This window comes from Lolium perenne, chromosome 5 (assembly GCF_019359855.2).
Source record: "Lolium perenne isolate Kyuss_39 chromosome 5, Kyuss_2.0, whole genome shotgun sequence".
Classification (NCBI taxonomy): Eukaryota; Viridiplantae; Streptophyta; class Magnoliopsida; order Poales; family Poaceae; genus Lolium; species Lolium perenne.
Window position 1 is genome coordinate 134782902 of NC_067248.2, and position 21721 is coordinate 134804622.

General features: G+C 46.0%; 1 protein-coding gene and 3 non-coding genes across 6 annotated transcripts; 1 reads left to right on the forward strand and 3 right to left on the reverse strand.

The window, feature by feature from the left end:
- Nucleotides 1-7477: 7477 nt before the first annotated feature.
- LOC127299970 (histone-lysine N-methyltransferase, H3 lysine-9 specific SUVH3) lies at nucleotides 7478-17811 on the forward strand. 3 transcript variants are annotated; one of them, XM_051330033.2, is made up of 4 exons: nucleotides 7478-7669; nucleotides 12840-13788; nucleotides 14767-16964; nucleotides 17430-17811. In XM_051330033.2, exons 2-3 carry the CDS (start codon nucleotides 13786-13788, stop codon nucleotides 16915-16917), a joined length of 2154 nt encoding a protein of 717 aa, XP_051185993.1. In that variant the 5' UTR covers nucleotides 7478-7669; nucleotides 12840-13785; the 3' UTR covers nucleotides 16918-16964; nucleotides 17430-17811. The 3 variants fall into 3 exon arrangements, with proteins under 3 accessions (XP_051185993.1, XP_051185991.1, XP_051185994.1); XM_051330031.2 differs by having other exon boundaries at nucleotides 12870-13788; XM_051330034.2 differs by having other exon boundaries at nucleotides 12876-13788.
- Nucleotides 17812-18107: 296 nt separating this feature from the next.
- Nucleotides 18108-18181, reverse strand: TRNAV-CAC (transfer RNA valine (anticodon CAC)). Its single transcript has one exon. It is a non-coding gene; the product is annotated as a tRNA-Val (tRNA).
- A 1920-nt stretch (nucleotides 18182-20101) lies between these two features.
- Nucleotides 20102-20175, reverse strand: TRNAV-CAC (transfer RNA valine (anticodon CAC)). Its single transcript has one exon. It is a non-coding gene; the product is annotated as a tRNA-Val (tRNA).
- Nucleotides 20176-21389: 1214 nt separating this feature from the next.
- On the reverse strand, nucleotides 21390-21463 carry TRNAV-CAC (transfer RNA valine (anticodon CAC)). The gene has a single exon. It is a non-coding gene; the product is annotated as a tRNA-Val (tRNA).
- Between the last annotated feature and the right edge of the window lie 258 nt (nucleotides 21464-21721).

Below are 21721 nucleotides of genomic sequence, written 5' to 3' on the forward strand. Positions count from 1 at the left end.
AGGGATGGAGTGTTTCTGGCCAGGGAGGAAAAAAGCAAGCTGCCGGAGGTGAAGTGGACGACGGAGGCGCGCCTGTTGACGGTGCGCGGTTCCAGCGAGCAATCGTTGGAGAGGCAGAAGAAACAAGTGGGCATTGCTACATGCAATAACAACTCAGCTTTGGCGGGCTCCCAGGAGGAGACCCGCCGGTCCCAATGAGTATGATGAGTACTAACTGTCGTGGTTTGGGCGGTGCTGCGACAGTTAGAGAGATTCGCGATCTTGCGAAGAAACATGCCCCCACGCTGCTCCTTGTCCTCGAAACCCAATTACACAGGAGGCGTGTGGAGAGTTTAGCTCATACGTTGGGTTTTTTTTTTTTTTGAGGAAGTCGGAAGGGGAAAACCCCTACCTACGATTTTATTAAAAGGAGGAGCTAAGGCAGCTCAAAAGTTACAGAACCTGAGGAAACCAGGGTGTACAAAGAAGAAACTATACAGGAAGAAAAGAACGAGGAAAACATAAGCGAGAAACCTCCCAGATGTCCTTTCTCACGCTGCCCAACCTGAAGACCAAAGGGAGAGTGCAACTCTCTCCTCTTTCCTAGCTCTAACCGACCACAACTTGCATGTGTCGATGCATTGTTGGGCAACTATCTGGTTTGGCACCTGTAGATCATCAAAAACCTTCCTATTTCTTGACAGCCAAATGCTCCACAAAGCTGCAATAATGACTATATCCCAGGCTTTCTTTTTTGGACCTGCACATCTATTCCTGGCAGCATAAAAAATATCAGAGAGATCCGTAAGACCGGCCAGGTCAATCCCTAAGAGCGCAAGGATTTGGGTAGTATGTGCACAGTTCAACGCAAAATGCTCCACCGTCTCCGTCGCGTCACACCCAAAGGGGCAACTGTCATCATTAACAATATTCTGTCGTAACAAAACTGATCTCACTTTGATCCTCCCTTTGCTCAGCAGCCAAGCAAAGAGCTTGCATTTTTTGGGTGCGGCACTTGTCCAAATCGAGTCTATACTGACATGTCTTAAGCCTCCCCAATTGATGATACTGTAGAGATTTCTAACGGAGAAAGTATCCGACATATCAAAGCGCCAACCCCTTTTGCCCCCCTCTGTATATTGAAGTACGCAGGAATGTAAGAAAAGCAACAACACTTCTTTCTCCTGTGCTGCCCTCTCAGAGGTTATGTGTTTCAGAGGGATTACCCAAGATCCATTCCTCCAACAGTCGGCTACCGAAATATTCGGCCTGATGGCGTGTGAGAAGAGAGCCGGGAACTGAAGGCATAGAGGACCTGTTGTTGTCCATTTGTCCTTCCACAAGGAGGTAGTGATTCCATTCCCAATTTGCACACAAGTAGTGTTTCTATAAGTCTCGATCAAATTATTAATTTGATTCCAGGCTCTAGAGTGGTTTGTTGATCTGTCTCCAAAGTCCTTATCATGCAGATGAGCGGCTGAAACCCATCTGGCCCATGGAGAATTGGGTTCAGTCAAGAAACGGTGAGCAAACTTAGTGAGAAGGCATTGATTTTGAATTTTCAGGTTCTTGATACCAAGTCCTCCTTCTTCCAAGCTTCTACAGATAGAATCCCATGCCACTAAGCAGTCACTGCCATTAACTGAACTTTTACCCTTCCAGAAAAAAGCTCGCATTAGTCTCTCTAGTTCGTCAATAACCCATTGAGGGAGCTGGATACATGACATAATGTATGCAGGCAGGGCTGTTAAAACTGATTTGGTTAGAGTTAACCTTCCTCCATGGGTGATAAAGTCTAAAGAGAAACCAATTCTTTTTTCTACCGAGGAGATATAAGGGAGAAAACCCTCTTTTGGCAGCTTAGTGTCGGAGAGGGGTAGGCCCAAGTAAGTCTGGGGAAAGGAGGCCACTTCACAGTTGAGAGCTTCAGCAATTTCCTCTCCTTCTTGTAAAGAGAGATTTGACAAGTGCTTTGTTGTAAGTAGCTCGGGCCGCAGTGGTGGCCTCGGACTTTTTTGGAAGAATAACATATCCATCGAGATTTTGCCTTATTCACAATATCATATTGATGCAATTGTGAAAGAGGTTGGAAAAGACCCATGGCGCCTCACAGGTGTCTATGGGGAGGCACAGACGGCTGAGAGGTTTAAGACTTGGGACATGCTAAAATTCATCAGGTCATCATCGCCTTTACCCTGGATGCTACTAGGGGATTTAATGAGGTACTGCACCGGCATGAACATGTTGGGGTGCAGGAGAGGAGTTACGCACAGATCCCAGGGTTCCGCGATGTTGTTGATGTGTGCGGTTTGCAAGACTTGGGCTACCAAGGAACAAGCTGGACGTATGAGAAGAAGGTTGCCGGGGGCAGTTACTGCAGAGTAAGACTTGATCGTGCATTGGCAACACCAGAGTGGAGCGCTAGGTTTCCACTTACCATAGTACGCCATCTTACGGCGGCATCCTCCGATCACTGCCCTATACTCTTATCTTGGCGGCAGGAAGAGATGTTAGGTGGGCTAAGGAGGGAGGACAAAATGTTTCGGTATGAGGTGATGTGGGAGCGTCATGATGGTTTCAAGCCGCTCCTCCGCCAGGCATGGACCCAAGGCGGGAAAGCACTGACACTTGGTGAGCTACAGGAGAAGATCTGCGCGGTCACAGACTCTTTGAAGACGTGGGGATCTAGTACGTTTGGAGGTGTCAGGAAAGAAATACGCATCTTGAGGGATGAACTGAAGAAGATGCGAGAGGAACCGACACGCGTGGGACCTACCCATGCGGAAATCAAGACTGTCAACCGGCTAGTGGAACTAGATCATCGGGAGGAGGTGATGTGGCGGCAACGCTCCCGGGTGCAGTGGCTAGCGGAAGGCGATAAGAATACACGTTTTTTCCACCTTCGGGCGAATCAACGGAAGAGGAAGAACAAGGTTGCCTCCTTGAGGAAACCGAGTGGTGATTTGACGGAAGATCCAAAGGAGATGGCAGACGCTACCACAAAGTTCTACCGAGACCTATATCAATCTGAGGGAACGGAGGACATGGCAGCGGTTTTAGACACAGTACCAGTACGGGTTACTGAAGCTATGAATAAGGAGCTGATCGCTACAATCAGCGAGAAGGAAGTGAGAGTAGCTCTTTTCCAGATGTTCCCTACCAAAGCGCCGGGGCCTGATGGATTTCTGGCACATTTTTTTCAAAGACACCGGGATCTCTGCGGAGAGGAGGTGACGAATATTGTGCTTCGTGTGCTCCGGGGAGAGGATGATCCGACTGGTTTCAACAAGACCTTTCTTGTCCTAATCCCTAAGGTAGACAAGCCAGAGGAGCTGGGACAGTTTAGGCCTATCAATCTATGTAACGTGATTTATAAGATTGCTTCGAAAGTCCTATCAAACAGACTGAAGGTGGTGTTACCTGAGATTATATCTGACGAACAGTCAGCTTTCGTGCCGGGCAGATTAATTACGGACTATATAATTACGGCCTATGAGTGCCTTCACTTTATGAAGAGGAACAAAGCAATCAAACATAGATTTTGTGCTCTAAAACTCGACATGAGGAAGGCTTATGACAGTGTTGAATGGGAATATCTTGAAGCAATTATGAAAAAACTTGGTTTCCATCGAACATGGGTGAGGATGATCATGAGGATGGTTACTACGGTATCATTCTCAGTTTTGTTTAATGGAGAACGGTTAGAGGAATTCCAACCATCTCGGGGTATCCGCCAAGGTGACCGAATATCGCCATATTTGTTCTTGTTAGCAGCAGAGGGCCTGTCGTGCCTCCTAAAAGCTAGAAGTGAATCATCAACGCTACAGGGTTTACAAGTGGCCCCCACTGCCCCGGCAGTGAACCACCTTCCTTTCGCCGATGATAGCCTGCTGTTTATTAAGGCAAATGGGGAGAGTGCCCGAGATGCTCGGGACACACTGGATGCTTACTGTCGAGCATCGGGACAGAGGATAAATTTGGACAAGTCATCAATTTTCTTTAGTAAGCGTTGTCCAAATTTAGTAAAACAGGAACTCAAACTGATTCTTAACGTTCAGAATGAGTCTCTAAGTGAAAAGTACTTGGGTATGCCCTCTGATGTGGGGAGATCAGTGAATGGGTCCTTTAAATTTCTAAAGGATCGTATATGGAAGAGGATTCAAGGTTGGATAGAGCTGTGTTTGTCGGCTGGAGGGAAGGATGTTTTGATCAAATCAGTTGCGCAGGCAATTCCAGTTTTCTCGATGGCTTGCTTCAAGCTCCCACGGGGCTTATGTCAACATATCAACTCGCTGATAAGGAATTTCTGGTGGGGCTCAAAAGATGGCAAGAGGAAGACATGTTGGGTGTCGTGGGAGGACATGACAAAACCGAAGTTTTTGGGTGGCCTCGGTTTCCGTGATATTGAGTTATTCAACTTAGCACTGCTGGCGCGCCAAGGATGGAGAATTCTCCAGTCTCCCAACACGCTCAGTGCTCGTATGCTCAAAGCTATCTACTTCCCAGACTCAGATTTCATGACTGCTGACTTAGGATCTCATCCATCAAAGATATGGAGGTCTATTCTAGATGGAAGGGAGGTCCTAGCTACGGGTTTGATCCGCCGTATCGGGACGGGGGAGACTACTAATGCATGGGTTGATAACTGGCTGCCCAGAGATGGAGCATTACGGCCTATAGCTTGTCGGACACCGCCGGATCAAGAAACACCCCAGCGCGTTTCAGAGTTTATTGATCATACGATGAGGCAATGGAATGGGGACCTGCTTCAGGAGCATTTTCTACCAATGGATGTACAGCTGATCCAGGCTATCCCTCTCAGTACGCGTGTACAAGCAGATTTTTGGGCCTGGCACTATGACAGTAGGGGTATTTTCAGTGTACGCTCGGCTTACAGGATGTTGGCTGAACTGAAGAGAAAAGAGTCGCTTGGATTGAGGGGGCGTCTGCGGGCTCGAACACGAAGGATGTGCAAAAGGGTTGGACAAGCTTGTGGCACATCCAAGTTCCAGCCAAACTGAAGGTTTTCTTATGGAGGCTGGCGCGACAATCATTGCAGACGGCGGACTTGTTGAGCTGGCGACACATTACAACGTCGAGCTCCTGTGGTATATGTGGGGCAGTAGATTCATGGCGTCATTCGTTGCTTGAGTGCACGATGGCGAGATGCGTCTGGGCCTTGACAGATGAGGAGCTGCTTGAACATATGTGTCAGGTGAATGAAGCACAGGCGAGGACCTGGCTTTTTTCTATGATAGACACCCTCACGCACAATCAGCTTACACGGATGTGTGTTACTTTGTGGGCAATTTGGCACGCTCGGCGCAAGGCAATTCATGAAGATTCGTTTCAAAGCCCGCTCAGCACACACTGTTTTATTGACAGCTTTATTATGGAGCTGGACCAAATGAAGAAACCGAAACCTGCTAGATGGATTCTACCGCCACCTGGGATGGCAAAACTCAATGTGGATGCAGGGGTGTCAAGGAGTGGAAGTTGCGGATCAGTTGTTGTTGTCGCTAGATCGGAGGCGGGAGAGTATCTTGGTGCCTCAGCTGTATTGTTTCATGGTTTAGTTGATCCAGAGATCTTGGAGGCGCTAGCTGTCCGGGAAGGCCTCAACCTGGCGCAAGACCTCAAATTACCCAGGATGATGATCGCAAGTGATTGCTTGCGGGTGGTGAACGCTCTGCATGAAGCCAATCTTGGGGTTTATAGTCATATAATTTCAGAAATACAGTTTGGAGCAAGGGGATTCGTGGAAGCTATGTTTTCACATGAAGGAAGATCATCGAATAAAGAGGCGCATAATCTTGCGCAGTTAGTTTTATCCCTACAAGTAGGTAGACATGTTTGGTTTATTAATCCGCCTGAAGGCGTTTGTATTCCTCGCACTTTGATTTAATAAAGAGGGCGGATGTTTCTCAAAAAAAAAAAAAACTTAAGGAACCAATGAAGCAAGGAGTTGGCCAGCACGGCACCCTTGTTCCCCTTTCTTTCTGCTTCCTCGAGGTATCAAGTTCGAATTATATCTCAAATTGTAGCTACTAAAATTGAATAAGAGCATCTCCAACGGGGCGACGCAAATCGGTGTCCGCGTGAGTCCGCTTGCATCGCGCGGCGGATGCGAAAAAGACCGTTTTTTTCCCGCGCGTCCGTTTGCACCTGGGGGTGCCTCCAGCGGCCCGACGCATTTCCGCGTCGACATGAATTATGATGTTTGAAAACAACAAAATAAAGAGTTTCAAGGCAGTAAAGTTGTCCGAACACGGAAATCACGGCTCGGCAAAACCTGTACATGGCCTCAAGGCAGGTGCTCTCACTCATTCGAAGATACTCATCGAATATATCAGCAGCCATTTCATATGATAGCATGCGAATAGTCGCGGAGCATTTTTGGTAGGAGGTGAAGCCTAGCGCACCTGTTGCATCGGGCCTGCATTGGAAGTAGGGGTCGTAGTGTCGGACACCCCGTAGAATGACCATGAACACCTCCCTTGACATCCTGTACCGGCGCCGAAACATTTTTTCCATGAACACCGGATCGGTGAGGTGGAAGTAGTCCTTGTGGAGCCGGAGCTGCCCTTCCACTCTGTTGCGCGGCAGGTTTTTTGAGCGGCCCTTGACAGAGCCCCGGTGCACCGGCCCCTGGTTTGAATTGAACTCGTGGATCATGGAGGCCGCAGTAGTTGCCAATGTCTGCGTGGACTGATCGGACTCCTCGTCGGAAGAGGAGTCAACGACCTCCGCGCGGAACTTGTCCAGCATCTGCGTGGGTACGAACTGTGGATCAATGTCCATGCACAATAGCGCCGAAAACAGGAGTAAGACACATAACGGCGCAATTGACCGAACAGGTCGTGGGCGGCGCTGCCGGGCGGCGCAACCGACAAAATTTTGCCCCAAAACAGGCGGAAGGTATGCGCCGGAGCCAACCCCGACTACGATCCTGCTCTCCCGCGCGGCGAGAACCAAGCTGACATCGAGTACTACGCCGTTGCGGCGGGACGGCGGCGGGTGGGGTTGGGGTGGTGCCGTCGCACTAAGGTAGCAAAGAAGGGGAAAAAGATATAAATCGAAGCGCTCGATTTCCCTGTCCCTGACTTGCGGGACCGGGTAAGAAAAGGAGGACGCTCGCTGCGAACGTGGAGCGTCCGCGCAGACGCAAACCTGGCGCATATTGGGCCAGATTTGCATCGCCGCGGACGGCCCGGTCACTTTGCGTCGCCCCGCTGGAGAAGGGCCCAGACGCATTTTCGGTCACGGCGGACGCAAATAGTCGCTCAGCGTCCGTTTGCGTCGTGATGGCCGTGCTACAAAGTGCAATCTGAGAAAGAAAAAAACATGTTTCCATTACTAGGCTCACCCGGAGCCTGGAGGCCGTCGCTCCACGTGCAGACAGAGTCGAGGCCCAGATACAGTACTAGGCCCGCTGAGGCTCATTGCGGGCAACATTGGGCCTATCCAAATAACCATTGGCCCGAAGAGAGGAGCTTCTGGTCCTCCCCCTTCCTCTTCACTGAATCACTGCACGCAAATCCCCTTCCCTTCCCTCCCGAACATGGAATGGGAGAAGTGGGCGAAGAAGCTTCCACTTTCTAGCGAGAAGGCGAGGGGAATGGGAGACCAGGGGCGGAGCTGCGGATTCTGCGCCTCTCAGCGATCAACAGCGGCCGCAGTCTGCTGGCAGGTAATAGCCATGGCCCGGTAAACCCTAGCCGAATCGTAGGGGGAGCGGCGGCGGTGTTTCTCTTTACCAAACCATTCTCGTCTACGTGGAAGGGAAATTCAGCGGCATTTTTCACCAATACAAGGGAGACCTCTGTAGCTCAGACCAAGGACGCCCACGGTTTGTTCCGAGGTTTAGAGACCTGACGCCACACGGGGTTGACTCTATTTAGGAGGTAGAACCATACTACCATGTACGCTGACATTGCACGGCATGACTGATGCCTCTTGGTTCTTGTTGTCACAAGAAGTTCTGAGAGCTCGTTCTGTCTGAGGAACTTTAACGGAAGATATCCTATTTCTTACCGGTTGTGCGGTAACATGGTACAGTACTAGTTAGTTGGTGGTGGTGGTCGTTCGGACTGCGTCATGGTATCAGAAGAACGATTTAGTCCGTAAGGTAGCCTATGAAATTAGAACAGCTCTGCACTCCAAGTGATTCCTTAGTCAATATAATATTGCTAAGTTGTTACTTTCTGCAACTTATTAAGCAGTTATCTCCCGGTACTAAATGGTGTCGATGCCCATTATTGCAAGAGACATGGCACTTAATATCCTTGCTTTTAAACTGATTTGCATAAAACATTCCTTATGGTTTAGAACATGATCTGATTTACATAGTATTTTGCCATATGTCCTCCCCTTGGTGAAATATGTGGACTAGTATGAACATACTTTGGATGACACAATCCAACCCAAGAATCTTTTGGTTGGATAGCCTGATGAAATCTGAAGGAGATAATCCTCTATTTTTATAAATGCACGGGACATTATGAAAAAATGCCATATGTTGTGCTATTTTGCAAGATATTTTCACTTGTTAGTGTTAAATTATGTGCAAGAAATTTATGAAGTTAATAGCGTCAAAGTTTGCATTGCATACGCTTGCGAATTAGAGAAAAATAATAGTTGGTGTAATGGTCAAATTAGAAGGAACAATTGCATTAGCAAGGCTGATTTTTGTGACGCAGGGATCTCCATCATTGTTATTACATCATAGTGGGTCAAAGTTGGTTAGCTCATGCTCAATAAATTGATTTATAACTTAGTTTTACCTTTCTGGTGACCTTGACCTATACACGTTTCTGAGAGAGACTTTTTTTTTTGAAACGGGGGGCAAATAGATTTTGCCCCTTTCCATTGATTAAGGAGTAGCAAAGAGTTTAAAGTTTACAGAGGCTAGAAGCCCCGACATATACAAAAGGTATTACTCTCCCGGCATGAAATCACCCAAGCACTTAGCCCCCACTAAGACCCACAACCTCGACTCGGATTTGATCCTATCAAACACAACAAACGAAGGCGCAAGCTTGTTACGAAAAACTCTAGCATTACGCTCGCACCACACTTCCCAGGACACTAACATAGTGAGGGAAGCCATAGCTTTGCGGTTGATCCTAGCATCATACAACATTCTTCTCCACCAATCCTCGATCGAAAGCCCCTCCCAATTTGAGGGGGTCAACTCCGGAATGCCCAACCAATCTTTAACCCGAGTCCAAAGACGAACGGTAAAGCGGCAATGAACGAAGAGGTGATCCACCGATTCCGTGACCTGTTTGCACAGTGGGCAAAGGCCGCAGTTTGGCCACCCTCGCTTGGCAAGCCTATCCGCCGTCCAAATGCGTTTTTGATTCGCAAGCCAAGCGAAAAATTTCACCTTCGGCGGGGCCCAAGCTTTCCAAATGTACTTATCCATGGTCGAGGCGGTGGACCCGAAGAATTGCAGCTCGTAAGCCGACTTGGTTGTGTAGCCGCCATGCGGGGTGAGCCTCCAAATGATGCCGTCGTCAATGTCGTGCCTAAGAGTGACGGTGTTGAGAAGCGGCCAAAGCTCAATGAATTGGCGAAGGTGATCGGCGGTAAAAGGTCTTCCCAAGTCAATCTTGGCGATCCACGCACGGTCATGGAGGGCTTGCCCAACCTTCCAATTTTTCCTTTTGGAGGAGTTGAAGATGAGCGGAGCGATATCTATTGGCTTTCTCCCGCCAAGCCAAGGGGCATGCCAAAATGGCGTTTTCTTCCCATTCCCAACAGAGATCGAAGTGGCGGCGTAGAACATATCCATATCATCCTTGTTGCAAGGGTTCCCGTATTTGACCCAAATCTTGTTGGGGTCTTTCCACTCAAACCAAGGCCATCAAAGGCGGAGAGCCGTAGCAAATTTGTCCGTATGAAGGATTCCAAGCCCACCTAACCTTTTCGGGCGGCACACTAGCTCCCAATTTACCTTGCACTTGGCACCGGTAGTAGTATCTTTGGCGGACCAAAGGAAGGCCCTTTGGAGTTTGTTGATGAATTTGATAGTCTCGGGCGGAACCATAAGCGGCGTAAGGTGATAGATGGCTTGAGAGGCGATGACGGATTTGATCAAGGCGGTACGGCCGGCCGTGGTAATAAATTTGCCATTCCAAGTTGGTAGCTTGCTGGCGCACTTGTCCTCAAGAAATTGGAAGTCGACCCTCCTCAAGGAGCGAACCGAAAGAGGCAACCCAAGATACCGCATAGGAAAGGAAGTTCTTGCCGCCGGCACCCCTTCAAGGATAACATCAAGGTCGATGCCCCCGCAACGAATGGGAACCACGGAGCTCTTCTCAAAGTTAGTATGAAGCCCGGTGACCAACCCAAAGTGGCCAAGGATGTCCGCGAAGTTTTTGATATCCTCCTTGAAGGGGGCGATGAACACTGCCGCGTCGTCCGCATAAAGCGAAGTCCTAAGAATGGACCCTCTACCCCGGAGCTTGTGAAGGAGCCCCAATGTCGTCGCATGCTCCAAGATTTACGAGAAGGGGTCAATGCCAAGAACGAAAAGTAGCGGGGAAAGGGGGTCCCCTTGTCTCAGTCCACGGCCATGAAGAATAGGGGGGCCGGCCACCCCATTGAGGAGAACCCGTGAGGTGGAGGTGATGAAAAGCGCGAGAACCCATTCTCGGAAGCGGTGAGGGAAGCCCCGGCGTTGGAGAAGGTCGATAATGTAGTCCCAACGGATAGAGTCAAAAGCCTTGCGGATATCAAGTTTGAAAAGGAGCGCCGCGGTTTTATTCTTGTGAAGCCTAGTAGCGAGGTTTTTGACATATAAGAAGTTGTCGTGAATGCTTCTTCTCTTTATGAAGGCACTTTGGGCATTGGAGACAAGGTCATCCATGAGGGGTCCAAGGCGCAAAGCAAGCATCTTGGCAATAATCTTGGCAATAGCATGGATCAAGCTAATGGGGCGGAAATCGGAGATAGCCTCGGCCCCATCTTTCTTGGGCAAAAGGGCGATGTTCGCGGAATTTAGCCAATGGAAATTTTCCGAGTGTAGGCTCCCAAAGAGTTGGATGACGTTCATAACATCAACCTTGATAGTATCCCAACATATCTTGAAGAAAGCGCCGGTGAATCCATCCGGGCCCGGGGCCTTGTCGCTAGGCATTTGGTTAATAGCCTCCTTGATCTCCTCCTCGGAAAAAGGTTCCCCAAGGCAATCCAAATCCGGTGTGGTGAAGTGCAAGCCCTCCCAATTGAAATCAAGGGAGCGGGGTTGCACCGGACCCATAGTCTCAAGGAGATGGTTGTGGATGATTTGCTCCTTGGCCTCATGCTCCGTAACCCAACCGTTGTTGTGATGGAGCCTAAAAATGTGGTTCTTTCTCCGCCTCGCATTGACCCGCATATGAAAATACTTAGTGTTAGCATCACCTTCCTTGATGTTGGAAACGCGGGCACATTGTCTTTTCCTCGACCTTTCTACCACCGAGAGGGCGAGGACCTTTCTTTTCAACCGTTTGCGAAGGTCGATCTCATCGGAGGAAAGGAGACGGTTCTCTTGGGCCAAGTCAAGATGAAGGATAATAAGAAGGGCCGCATGAATCAAAACCTTTGTGTTAGAGAAGCGACTCCGACCCCATTTGGCAAGCACGCAACCGGTATGCCTCAATTTGTGGAAGAGAACATGGCACGGTTCGGTGTGAGGGGTTGGCTCGTTCCAAGCGTGTTGCACCAATTCACCGAACCCGGGTAACCTCACCCAAAAGTTCTCAAACTTGAACGAACGCGGCCTCCGGGGCCCGCTATCATCGGCAAGGAGGAGCAGGCAATGGTCCGACAAAGAGGAAGAGAGGGCATGGAGAATATGCGTGTCGAAGCGAAGATCCCACTCGTAATTGGAGTAGAAGGCGTCTAGCTTGCAAAGAGTTGGGTTTGCCCGCTCGTTGGACCAAGTGAATTTTCTATTTTGCAAGTGTATTTCCTTGAGCTCACAAGCGTGAAGTGCGGCCCGAAAGCGAATGATGCGACCCCGGTTAACATTACGCTTGTTCTTGTCTCTCGCCCTCCGAATCTGATTGAAATCGCCAAGAACTAACCATCGGCACCCCTGGGCCGGCTTTTGCCCCAAGAGCTCGGCAAAGAAATCATCTTTCCTGTTATGTGCCGTAGACACCCGTAGACACCCGTGATATTTAGTGAGAGAGACTGGACACTCAATATTCTTGATTTATAATTCATTTATATTGAACATTCTTGATGGTGTATGGTAGGAGCAGATTTAATTTTGTTTTTCATGCATTCCCCTCGGTGAAATATGTGGACTAGTCTGAAATAGCATCATACTTTCGAGACATGATCCAACATAAGAATCTTTTGGTGGTATAGCATGGTGAAACCTGAAGGAGATAAACCTCTATTTTGGTAAACGCAAGTGGCATTATGAAAAGATAATAAAGGCCATATGATGTGCTATTTGGCAAGATTTTCTCCCTTGCTAGTTGTAAATTATGTGCAAGAAAGTGATTAAGTTAATAGCATCAAAGTCTGCATTTCATACACTTATGCAATCCTAGATGAGAGAAAACTATAGCTGGTGCCATGGTCAAATTTGAAGAAACAACTGCTTAGCAAGGCTGACGCAGGGACCTTCGTCGTGGTTTTTACATCGTAATAATAGCTCAAAATTGGTTAGCTCATATGTTCAATACATTGATTTATAGCCCAGTTTTACCCTTTCTGGTGATTGAATGCACAAGCAATGCCTCTTGAAGTAACTCCAGCAAAACTTTTGTAGTATTTACCACTAAGATTCATACCTTTTGTTCTATCTCATTCTTTTTTCAAAGTTTCTGAAACTGTCACTGTGATTATGACTCCTGCAGAAATATTTTCACCATAATTTACCGATGTAGGAGTAGAAGAGAAAGGCCATGGAAAACGAGATCTTGGCGGATGTTTCCAGGGACAAAGCGACACCAGGAGCACCGGGAGCAGCTTCAGCCACAGCAAAGCCTCTTGCATGTCCAACTGTGTGAAACGCTTCAGGGCGATGTAGATGTTCACCGTCCATTGGTTCATTAGCACTTTAGCAGTACCAGTAGTTAGCTTGCCATGTTTGGTCCTCTGGTTCCAAATGTAGCATCTACTTGACTACTTGAGTTGATGATGCAAACCAAAACCAAGGTGTGAGGGTTACCTGTCTCCTTCCAACATCAGTCTGTTGCTACATGAGTTGATGATGCAACCCAAGAGGCGAACCTGTATATTACTACAACACTCGTTGATTTTGTCATTTTGTTTGCTGAAATGGTCTGACTAGATAATGGCAGAGGATGATTAAAATGGTACCGTGGTTTAAGTTGTTTACCCTCGGAAGAAGGCAAAACAAGCTTTTGGTGGAGCGAAATGACTTTCACCTGCTGTGGTAATGATGCCTTGGGAATCGAAGAGTAATAACTTGCCACCGACTAGAGTAGTACAGCTGCCATGCGACATGTAGTTGCATCAAGTCTTTTCCAGTTGATTCCAGTGGCATAGTCGCGCCAAGTCTTTTTCCAGTTGATCCAGTGGCACGAATCTCCAGGCTGATCCAACGGTGGGCAGTGTAAGTCAAAGCACAGTCTGTGAGGTGAGCCTGCCGGAGCTTAATTGTGACATGACCGCCTGGCAGTATACGTGTAGCCTTCAGAGCTCAGCTCAGACGACTTCACCGAGGGGAGCCTCCAACAGTACAAGCGAGTGCCTTTTGCCCCCACTTGTGACCTCCAAGGCAGCGCTTCACCGGAAAGAGAGCGAGAGAGCGGTTCACTTCGACGACGTCCTCTCCTCATGGTAAGTTCCTGCTAATCTTTTTGGCAAGTTCTTGTGGTTTTCTTTTCTGGTTGGTGTTCTTGAGTACTATCTTTGGATTTGGATCTTCTCCGTGGAGGAATGGACATTCTCATCTGGATTCCTGGGGCCCTGGACCTGGATGAGTTCCTCGTCAGTTCTGTACTTGAAAAATGACCCTGTTTTTTTTCGATGCCTGCATTTTTTGTTGATGTGTGAGGAGGAGAGGAAGATGGAATGTAGCATGCTGAAGTAAATATGTTTTCTGTGGGATTATATGATATATCCACTCCAATCTGTCCAGTCTAGTTCATAAATATATCTCTTTTCTTGCAAAAAAATTAAAATAAATATATCTGTTCAACACAAAAGTGCGGGTTACCCGGCCAAAGCAACAGTGAGCAAGAATGTATCTTGCTCCGCTTCTTCTTTTTAAATGTGTAATTTTGCTCTGTTGCCGGTTGCTGCCTTTCACAAGGTAGTATATATGGTGGTTCTGTCCTTTCAGTTCAAAATATGACACCTTCACCTGAATTTGCAGATGTATTTACTGTTTTTGTTTATGAACCTCTCTTTTCTTCACAAGAGTACAGTCAACAAATAGTATTTTCTTAACTCGGAGTGAACAATTAGTATTTTCTTAACTACTATCACATTTGTTTGAAGTGTGTAAGTATCAAACAAACCCTACTCGTTCATCAGCAGGCCATTTTCATACTGCAACCATCTGTCCATCTGATAAATACTAATTCCACCCAGCGAACAAACTAGTGATCAAAATATGCAGCTTTTCTGTTTCTGATTGCTTCATTTCATAAGAAATAATACTGTTGTCCTGTTTTTTCAGTTCAGGAGTTGATACCATTTTCTGAATCTACAGACTTATATGTTATTCTTCGTTCCTTATGTTTGCTCTTCAATATATAAATCAACATCTATTAAGTCCATAGCTAAGTGACATCTTTTTTTTGCTACTGCCAGGAGTTCATTGTCGGGAGCTCGAAAGATGATGCAGAAGCTGACGAGCAGCCTCTGGACCTGAAGCCATTAAAATCACTGTCGCCGATGTTCCCTACACCTCCAGGGTATGATGTATCAAGTGTATCAGCCGATCCACCAGTAGTCTACATCACACCTATATTCAGGTCCTGCTCCTCATCAGAACATCCTAGGCCAGATCCTGCATCATCTGCTCAGGAATCACCGATATCCACAAATCCTCCAAACGTCACACCAATCTCATCGAAATTTCCTACGCCGCAACCAGTGTCCACAATTCCTCTGAACGTCACACCAATCTCAGCGAAATTCCCCACGCCGCGACATAAACCGGCGTCCACAATTCCTCTGAAGGTCACACCAATCTCGGTGAAATTCCCCACGCAGCGACATGAAGACGAATCATCAGATGAAGGATCGGATGAAGATTACAATCCCTGTTACAACAAGAGAAAACCACCTTCACTGAAGAGGGCAACCAAGAAGGCTCGGCGAGCTGCAGACTCCAATGCAACTGACATCGAGCAAAGACCAGTAAGGAGGAGCCTCAGCAAGGAGCTTGTCTGCTGGCGCTCCTCGTCAAAAAGCCCAAGGGAGTTAGTTGAAGCGACAATGAACATGTTTGATTCGCTCCGGCGCTATACGCTGCAGTTAGCTGACAATGAGGATAGTAGCAAGCGTGCCGACTTGAAGGCTAGTGTTCTCATGAATCAAAACAACCTGAGGATCAATGACATGAAGATAATAGGGCCTGTCCCGGGTGTTGAAATTGGAGATATTTTCTTCTACAGGATGGAAATGAACATTTTGGGTTTGCATGTGCCAATAATGGGTGGCGTCGATTACCTGCCGGCTACACAAGTTGGGAAAGATGCGAGTCTTGCCGTGAACATTATCTCATCTGGTGGATACGAGAATGATGAAAATGACACGGATATTCTGGTGTACACAGGCCACGGCGGCAATAGCCGGTACAAGAAGCATGACCAGAAGCTTATGAGAGGAAACCTTGCTCTCAAGAACAGTGCCAAGAAGAAGAATCAAATCAGGGTTGTGCGCGGTGTGGATGATCCATTCATTAACTCGGGCAAGGTTTATATATATGATGGGATTTACCGCATCGAAGATTCTTGGATGGACACCGCGGCGAATGGTTTCAGTGTTTTCAAGTACAAGCTTAGGAGGGAGCCAGGCCAACCTGATGGAATTTCAGTTTGGAAGATGACAGAGAAGTGGAAAGCAAATCCTGCCACAAGAGAAAAAGCCATAACGTTGGATTTATCATCGGAGGTTGAGAACCTACCTGTCTGCCTTGTCAATGACGTCGGTGACGAAAAGAGACCGAGCCACTTTGAATATGTCACTGGAGTGAAGTATTTGAGATCTCTTAGTAGGAACAAGCCAGTGCAGAACTGCAAATGCCCTAGCATGTGCTTGCCAGGTGACACTAACTGTTCATGTGTGCAACAGAATGGTGGTGGTCTTCCTTACAGCTCATCCGGGGTGCTTGCGAAGCATGTTCCGATGCTTTATGAGTGCTCTTCTGATTGTCATTGTTCTCAAGAATGTCGAAACAGGGTCGCGCAGAAAGGGGTTAAACTAAACTTGGAGGTTTTCTCGACTGGAGACCGTGGATGGGGTCTCCGATCATGGGACCCAATCCGTGCTGGTACATTCATTTGCGAGTATGCTGGTGAAGTGATTGATGAAACCAACATGAACACGAATATTGAGGAAGATGACTACATCTTTCGCCCGTCATTTCCCAACGATAAGGCTTTAAGATATAATCTAGGTGCAGAATTGTTTGAAGAAGCGAGTACTGATGCCACAGCCGAGAACTTCAAGCAATTCCCTATCGTGATAAATGCAAAAGAGGCAGGGAACGTAGCTCGTTTTATCAACCATAGCTGCTCCCCGAATCTCCTTTGGCAGGCTGTGCAGTATGACCATGGGGATGATAATTATCCACATATCATGTTCTTCGCGATGAAGCATATTCCTCCCATGACTGAACTGACCTATGATTATGGTGTAAGAGGGGCTCCTCCTGGCTTTAAGGGCAAATTTCCCCAAGCTTGCAAGCTCAGGGCATGCCTCTGCGGATCTACAAAGTGCCGAGGTTCTTTCTGACAGAAAATATGCTGGCCTGACACGTATGAACTGATGTAGTAAACAAGGTAAAAGTTGTCATAATCTCTGTACTGCACACCTGTCCTTTGTTTCTTCTAGGTTTTGTGGTCATATTTAACAAGTATGTGTCTTCTCTGACTCTAGTCACGAAGTGTAATTATATGGCTATCACATAATAACATAAGTAATTTAAAAGGCATGTCTGCTCTAGAGAAGAATGTATCTTGCATACTACAGACAACATAACCATTTTGCTTTCCCACAAAAAGAAGTTAAACTGTTTATCTTGCTGAAAGATCTAGGGATCATTTAGTACGACAGAATGTATGATGCTGTGAGGTGTCATTCTGACAAAACTGAACACGGTATATCTGCACTTGAATAAATCTGATGTTGACAAACTAAACAATCACTTGAAGACTTGTTTAAATAAAAAAAAAAGGCTTCAAGAATGTGGCAACTCAGTCGGTCCTTTGGCCACCTAATTTTACTGATATTGTTCTCTATTTCAGGTTATTACGCTGCTCTATGGTATATCGTGGTGGTCTAGCGCTGAGCGGAGTGTTTTGGAAGGGAGCGGAGTAAACGGTCTCTGTATTTTGGATGCTGGTTGTCGCAAACGTTGCCATTGTGTCTTTTGGCATGCAAGTCATGTGTAGTAAATCTTGCATATGCAAGCATGTCATGTATAAATCATGCACAAGTAATCTTCTATAAGAAACCAACCATCTAGTATCATGTGTTCTTAGTCACTAGTACTCTTCTGTGAATGCAACTTTGCTGCTTGATACAGTGGAAGCCTGCCATCTTTTGTGGTGAAAAAGAAGAGCATGGCAGACTGTTGTTGATTCTGTTATGGTGTTCTTACTAGAAGATGAAGCTTACACTTTAGAGGTTTCATGAAGTATAACTGAACCAAAGGAAAAAAGACCCGGTGCATCTTCATCTTAAAACAAATTTCCGTTGGTTTTACAGTGTGTTCTTTTCTCCCAGCATTTTGAAACCATAATCAAAACGGAGGAAGCACTAGCCGTTGGCTGTTGCAGATATTTGAACAATTTTTTGCAGAATCCATGCTCTTGGGGCACGTAAAAGATAGCAATTGATCGTGAAAAATGATTAAAAAAGATTGCAATTGATCGATTATTCAAAATAAGTGCAAATTTGTTTTCCGTAAAAATAAAAAATTGTGTCTGATCCCAGGTTCGAACTGGGGACCTTTAGTGTGTGAGACTAACGTGATAACCAACTACACCAACAAGCCAGTGCAGAACTGCAAATGCCCTAGCATGTGCTTGCCAGGTGACACTAACTGTTCATGTGTGCAACAGAATGGTGGTGGTCTTCCTTACAGCTCATCCGGGGTGCTTGCGAAGCATGTTCCGATGCTTTATGAGTGCTCTTCTGATTGTCATTGTTCTCAAGAATGTCGAAACAGGGTCGCGCAGAAAGGGGTTAAACTAAACTTGGAGGTTTTCTCGACTGGAGACCGTGGATGGGGTCTCCGATCATGGGACCCAATCCGTGCTGGTACATTCATTTGCGAGTATGCTGGTGAAGTGATTGATGAAACCAACATGAACACGAATATTGAGGAAGATGACTACATCTTTCGCCCGTCATTTCCCAACGATAAGGCTTTAAGATATAATCTAGGTGCAGAATTGTTTGAAGAAGCGAGTACTGATGCCACAGCCGAGAACTTCAAGCAATTCCCTATCGTGATAAATGCAAAAGAGGCAGGGAACGTAGCTCGTTTTATCAACCATAGCTGCTCCCCGAATCTCCTTTGGCAGGCTGTGCAGTATGACCATGGGGATGATAATTATCCACATATCATGTTCTTCGCGATGAAGCATATTCCTCCCATGACTGAACTGACCTATGATTATGGTGTAAGAGGGGCTCCTCCTGGCTTTAAGGGCAAATTTCCCCAAGCTTGCAAGCTCAGGGCATGCCTCTGCGGATCTACAAAGTGCCGAGGTTCTTTCTGACAGAAAATATGCTGGCCTGACACGTATGAACTGATGTAGTAAACAAGGTAAAAGTTGTCATAATCTCTGTACTGCACACCTGTCCTTTGTTTCTTCTAGGTTTTGTGGTCATATTTAACAAGTATGTGTCTTCTCTGACTCTAGTCACGAAGTGTAATTATATGGCTATCACATAATAACATAAGTAATTTAAAAGGCATGTCTGCTCTAGAGAAGAATGTATCTTGCATACTACAGACAACATAACCATTTTGCTTTCCCACAAAAAGAAGTTAAACTGTTTATCTTGCTGAAAGATCTAGGGATCATTTAGTACGACAGAATGTATGATGCTGTGAGGTGTCATTCTGACAAAACTGAACACGGTATATCTGCACTTGAATAAATCTGATGTTGACAAACTAAACAATCACTTGAAGACTTGTTTAAATAAAAAAAAAAGGCTTCAAGAATGTGGCAACTCAGTCGGTCCTTTGGCCACCTAATTTTACTGATATTGTTCTCTATTTCAGGTTATTACGCTGCTCTATGGTATATCGTGGTGGTCTAGCGCTGAGCGGAGTGTTTTGGAAGGGAGCGGAGTAAACGGTCTCTGTATTTTGGATGCTGGTTGTCGCAAACGTTGCCATTGTGTCTTTTGGCATGCAAGTCATGTGTAGTAAATCTTGCATATGCAAGCATGTCATGTATAAATCATGCACAAGTAATCTTCTATAAGAAACCAACCATCTAGTATCATGTGTTCTTAGTCACTAGTACTCTTCTGTGAATGCAACTTTGCTGCTTGATACAGTGGAAGCCTGCCATCTTTTGTGGTGAAAAAGAAGAGCATGGCAGACTGTTGTTGATTCTGTTATGGTGTTCTTACTAGAAGATGAAGCTTACACTTTAGAGGTTTCATGAAGTATAACTGAACCAAAGGAAAAAAGACCCGGTGCATCTTCATCTTAAAACAAATTTCCGTTGGTTTTACAGTGTGTTCTTTTCTCCCAGCATTTTGAAACCATAATCAAAACGGAGGAAGCACTAGCCGTTGGCTGTTGCAGATATTTGAACAATTTTTTGCAGAATCCATGCTCTTGGGGCACGTAAAAGATAGCAATTGATCGTGAAAAATGATTAAAAAAGATTGCAATTGATCGATTATTCAAAATAAGTGCAAATTTGTTTTCCGTAAAAATAAAAAATTGTGTCTGATCCCAGGTTCGAACTGGGGACCTTTAGTGTGTGAGACTAACGTGATAACCAACTACACCAACCAGACATATGTGTTAGCATTGGTAAACTAGGAATGTTATTGTTGAAAAACATTATGACCAAAACAGAGCAACCGAAATTGGCCTTCAGCTCTAAGAAGCCGGGGTGCATCACGAAGGAACAGCAGAACGGGGTATGGTCTCTGGGCCATATGTTTGCGTCCCTTCGATGGAACTAAAAGGTATATCTGCACCGACAAATCAAAAAGTGTCACCAACAGTTAATCTACTAGAGCCAAAGCAACCGCTCCATAATAGTGGATTAATTTATCAGGCATGTCAGCTCTAGAGAAGAATGTATCCAAGATACTACAGACAATATTACCTTTCGTCGTTCACGCAGAAAAATTTAGCTACTTGTCTTACTGAAAGATCTAGGGACCATCTCGTACGACACAATGTATGATTCTGTGAGGTGTCATTCTGAGAAAACTGAACATGGTATATCTGCACTAGAACAAATCCAATGCTGACAAACTGAACATTCACTTCAAGATCTTTTTAGATCAAAATGGCTTCAAGAATGTCGCGACTCAGACTGTCCTTTGGCCGCCTAATTTTTACCGATATTGTTCTGTATTTCAGGTTATTACGCTGGTATGGTATATCGTGGTGGTCTAGCCAAGTGTTTTGCAAGGGAGTAGAGTAAACCGTCTCTGTATTTTTTTATGCTGGTGGTTGCAAACGTTGCCATTGTGTCTTGTCATGTAAGTCATGTGCGGTAAATCTTGCATATGCAAGCATGTCATGTATAATAAATCATATGGTAGCAGTGATCTCCTACAAGACATCAACCATCTAGTATCATGCGTTCTAGTCACTAGTACTCTTGTATAAATGCAACTTTGCTGCTTGATACGGTGGAAGCCTGCCATCTTTTGTGATGAAAGAAGGAGAGCAATGGCGGACTGTTGCTGTTTATTTTTTTCCTGTTGCGGACTCTGTTATGATGTTCTTTACTAGAAGGTGAAGTTTACCTTTTAAATACTTCCTGAAGTAACTGAACAAAAGTAAAAGGACCCGGTGTATGCTCATCTTAAAACAATTTTGTGTTGGTTTTACAATGTGTTCTTTTCTTATAGCCTTCTGGAACCACAATCAAAACAGACGAAGCACTACCATTGGCTGCTACAGATTTTTCAGCCGATTTTTACGTAATCCATGCTCCTGCGGTACTAATTAAAAGGAACTCAATTGATCGAAATTTCAAAACAAAAAAGTTTGTCTGATCCCAGGTTCGAACTGGGGACCTTTAGTGTGTGAGACTAACGTGATAACCAACTACACCAACCAGACATCTTGCAAACGATGGCAAACTAAACCTAATTGTATTATAGGCTACGGTCCCTGTGCCATATGTTTTCGGTTCCTTCCATGGAACTAAAAGATAAATAAGGTATCTGCACCGACAAGTCAAAAGTACACTGGCTAGAGTCACCAACAATCGATCTAGAGCCTAAGCAACTGCTTCATACTAGTGGATTAATTAAGAGGATCCGTCTATGCAATCGAGCCGTCCGATTCCTTGCGATCTTACAGCCAGCCTGAACACGT